Below are 4,012 nucleotides of genomic sequence, written 5' to 3'. Positions count from 1 at the left end.
CTTCCCTCCTCCCCCCCCCAAAAAAAGAAATTAAGAACGAAAAAATCGTGAATTCGCCGGCGCCTGCAACGAAGAAATAAATTGCAGCGCGATCGAAGCGGCAAACGTGTGTTACCACGCTGTGCTTTCAGGGCGTATTGTTACAAAACTTAGTTCGGAAGGCACGGAATCGCCGTCCCTTTCCTCTTCCCCCCCTTCCAAAACAACAACAAAAAAATAATCATCGTCATCATCACCAACGAGCCCGGGCTTAACCCAAGGGAGAGAGAGGCAGTGGGAAAAAAGCACCACTGCCGAAGGGAAAGAAACACTCGCTGAAACGCGAGCGCCGGGCGCCACATGCACCCAGCGAGAGGCTCGCAGAGGGACTCGCGTTTCTCAGATTTTCGGGTTGCCGCGGGCTCGAAATCTCCCCTTTGAGGCTCGGCTCCGTTTCGCAGGAGCAGCGCGACGCCCCGGCTCCCCGGGATCCGATAGAGGCGGCAGCGCTGCGGGTCCCTCGCTACGGTTCCCCATCTATAATTTATACCCAGACGCGCACCGGGGCGCGCACGTAGGAAGAGGCTCCTCCGTGTTCGCGGGGAAGCCGAGAGTCTTTGGCAAACGGCTCGTCTCTGCCAGCTAAAACTCAATTAGCGAGCTGTCCTCGCTGCAATTCCCCGTTATTGAATTAATAAGTCTGAGTACACCCAAAGGTAAACGGAGGGACTCTCATAATTCATATTCCCTTAATTACATCTTCTCCCGTGAATAGGGGAGAGAAAGGGGGTGTCTTTCTTTTTTAAAAGTTATTTAACTTTCCCACGACTTGTTCCCCTGAGCTGAAAATACTGATTTGCTGTCACATCTCTGTTTGACAATGGAGAAATGTGTCAACAGAAAGGAGGGGACAAATCTCATCATTAGCCCCTCTAATGCAAGAAGCTGTTGTGTATTAAATGAGCCATATGGAATTTATTATGCTTTATCAGCGCCTGATTTTAACTGTAAAGTGATTTGCTCAGCTTCCAACTCGGAGACATCTGTTTTCTGTTGGCAATCTGGGCATCCCAATGTTTATCGTCTCTCTGGTTATGAGACTTGGGTTGGGAAATGCACTCTGGTATGGGGCGACAAACACCTTTAATAGCATTGCACTCACTCACTATTAGATCAATGCAGGCTTATTGCTATCAAAAATGGGAAATCAAATAGCATTAGCCAGCTCCTTGTGCAGGCGGAGAGGAAATCAAACAACATTTCGCCTTCAAATGGCCCTGTTTGTTCTAGCACTAAGTGGGCTTTTATGAAGCCCGATTGGAGATTTGATCGCAGCCAAGTACCCGGCTCGCAGCCGAGCGGGGCCGTGTCTAACAACCAAAGCCCCGCGGGGCCCCCTCATTTCCATCACCCGGGGGGCGGCTCGGCCGCCGCGGGGCCGGGGGGGCGCGGGGACGCCCCGGGTCCCGTTCCCGATCCCGCTCCCGATCCCGAGCGGGGCCCCGCCGCCCGCGGCCGCCACTCACCTGCACTCGGGCTTCGGTCAGGTCGAGCCTCATGGCCAGCTCCTCCCTGGGGAGACACACACGCCGCCGTCAGCCCTCCGCCCCGCTCCGGGCACAGCCCGCACCCCGCGACCCGCACCCTGGCCTCCCCCCCGTCGGGGCTGCCTCCCGTCCCGTGCCGGCACAGCCGCGCTGCGCTTTCCGAGGCACGGGCACGGCGAACGGGAGCCGTCCGGTCGCCCTCAGGCCTCCGGCTGAAGCGGGAGCATCCCGGGCTTGGCCTGACCCCTCCGGCCTCGGGCCCGTCCCGTCCCGGCGCAGTGACGGGGAGAAAACGCGGGGCGGGAGCACGACAAAAACGCGCCGGGACTCGACCCGATCGCGACCCGCCGGGCCCGAGGCTGCGGCCGGGGCTGGAGGGGATCGAGGCGGCACCCCCTGGGCGATGCCCGGCAGCGGGGGAGCAAAAGACCCCCACGGAAAGCTCTCGGCGCCCCCACATCGGGGAAACAAACGAAATAAGGGCCGGGGGGTGCGGGAGAGAGGCGTGCGGGCGCGGGGGGGCTCAGCGCCGTCGGGGGACTGCTATTTCGGGCAGCGGGCACGCAGCCCGGCCTCTCCCCGCCGGGCTCTCCCTTTCCCCGGTACGAGGCCCCCCGAAGCCGCCCCGGGGCCCCGCCGTGCCGGGCCGGTATTTTTAGGCGTCGGCGCTTTGATGCGCGCCCTGCCGGGGCTTCCCGGGACCGGGCAGCGCTCCAGCCCGCCCGGGGAGGGCGAAACCGATCCCGGGGCCCGACAGCGGCGCGGGGTAAAAATAGCCGGAGGCGGCCCCGGGCGGGGGGCGACCTTCTCGGCGTCCCCGTCCCCGCTGGAGCCCCCGACCCCCCCGCGGCCGCCCCGTCGGCGCGGGTACCTGGTGAAGACGTCGGGGTAGTGGGTTTTCTGGAAGGCCCTCTCCAGCTCCTCCAGCTGGTAGCTGGTGAAGGTGGTGCGGTAGCGGCGCTGCTTCCTCTTGAGCAGCCCCTCCTCGGAGTCGCTGCCGGCCGAGAGGCACACGCTCTCCTCGCCGTCCTTGCCCTCGCCGTCCTCGGGGTGCAGCAGCAGCTCCTCTTTGGGGGATAGCTCCCCGCCCTCCGCCCCGGGGGCCGCAGCGGCGCCCCGGCGGGCCTCCTTCAGCAGCCCCCCGCCGTCCTCGCCCAGCAGCTCCTCCTCGTCCTCCTCCTCCAGCTCCTCTTCCTCCTCGTCCTCCTCCTCCAGCATCTCCTCGTCCTCCTCCTCCTCCTCCTCCTCCTCGGCGGCCGGCGCGGCGGGGCCGGGCCGCTCCTCGACGTGCGCCGCGCCGCCGCCCCCCAGCTCGTCCAGGGCGGGCGGCGGGGCCACGAAGGGCGCGTTCTCGCGGTAGCTCTTGCTGCGGCTGATGCTGACCTGCGGCGCCTGGCTGATCTTCAGCGTGTCCCACGGGGCGGCCGCGGCGGCGGCGGCAGCGGCGGTGGCACCGGGGGGCACGGCGGCGGCGCCCCCCTCCGGCCGCCCGTCGGGGCGGTCCCCCCGCGGGCCCGGCGGCAGCAGGCGGCCCCCGCCCGGCCCGTAGAGTCGGCGCAGCTTGGGGGGCAGGTGCAGCTCGGCCGCCTCGAAGGGGGGGCTGCCCTTCGGGGAGCCTGCGGCGGGGCGGACAGCGGCCGGCGGTCGGACGGGGCGGGCGGGGAGGAGAGAGGGGAGAAAAGGGGGGAGAGAGAGAAGAGCGGCGCGGTCAGTGCGGGGCGCTGGGTCCGCGGAGAGCGCCCCACGTCGGGGAGAGCCCCACGTCGGGGAGAGCCCCACGTCGGGGAGAGCCCCACGTCGGGGAGAGCCCCACGTCGGGGAGAGCCCCACGTCGGGGAGAGCCCCGCCGGCTCCCCACCCCCCTAACCCCGGGTGCCGGCTCTCACCTTGCGCGGCCTTGTCGTGCTCCGGGCGGGCGGCGAGCGCGGCGGGCAGGCTGTGCGCGGCGCCCAGCAGCCGCACCTTGCAGGGGCTGCGGCGGCCCAGGATGCTGTCGATGCAGTAGGACGACAGCAGCGTGGGCGACTTGCTCTTGGCGCCGTCGGGGCGCTCGCCGCAGCCCTCCTCCGGGTAGGGGCCGCTCATGGCGATGGCGCCGCCGCCGCCGACGCCCCCGCGGCGCTGCCCGCTGCCGCCGGGCCGCCCGTCACGGGGGGAGTGAGCGGCGGCCGCGGCGCTCTTGAGTCCCCCCGGCTCCACGTGCGGACGGGCGGCCGCTGATTGGCTCCCGCCGGGGGCCGGGCGGGCGGGCGGCCGCCGGCACGCGGCGCCCGGCAAAGCGCGGAGCGGAGCGCCGCGGATCGGGGGCGCCGAGCCCCCACTCGATAGGCCACGCCCAGCCGCCGCTCGCCACGCCCACTCCTGGGGGGGCTCCGCGCCTGGTTTTCCCCCTCCGCGCGCCCCGACGGACGCCGCCCCGCCCCGGGCGCCCCCCGACGTGCGCGGCCCCGCGGGGCCCGGCCCGGCCCGGGGGAGCGGCTCCCGCG

At 68.5% G+C, this 4,012-nt stretch overlaps 1 protein-coding gene across 1 annotated transcript; it reads right to left on the bottom strand.

Annotated features, from left to right (window-relative positions):
* Positions 1–3: 3 nt before the first annotated feature.
* Positions 4–3,778, bottom strand: ARX (aristaless related homeobox). Its single transcript, XM_035317841.1, has 3 exons — positions 3,413–3,778; positions 2,397–3,142; positions 4–1,550 (listed from the first exon to the last, which is right to left on the bottom strand). The coding sequence occupies exons 1-3, from the start codon at positions 3,609–3,611 to the stop codon at positions 1,350–1,352; spliced, it is 1,146 nt and encodes a 381-aa protein (XP_035173732.1). The 5' UTR covers positions 3,612–3,778; the 3' UTR covers positions 4–1,349.
* Between the last annotated feature and the right edge of the window lie 234 nt (positions 3,779–4,012).

This window comes from Oxyura jamaicensis, chromosome 1, assembly GCF_011077185.1.
Source record: "Oxyura jamaicensis isolate SHBP4307 breed ruddy duck chromosome 1, BPBGC_Ojam_1.0, whole genome shotgun sequence".
Taxonomy (NCBI): domain Eukaryota; kingdom Metazoa; phylum Chordata; class Aves; order Anseriformes; family Anatidae; genus Oxyura; species Oxyura jamaicensis.
Note: the sequence above shows the minus strand (reverse complement) of the source record. Positions and strands in the feature narration are given on the sequence as shown.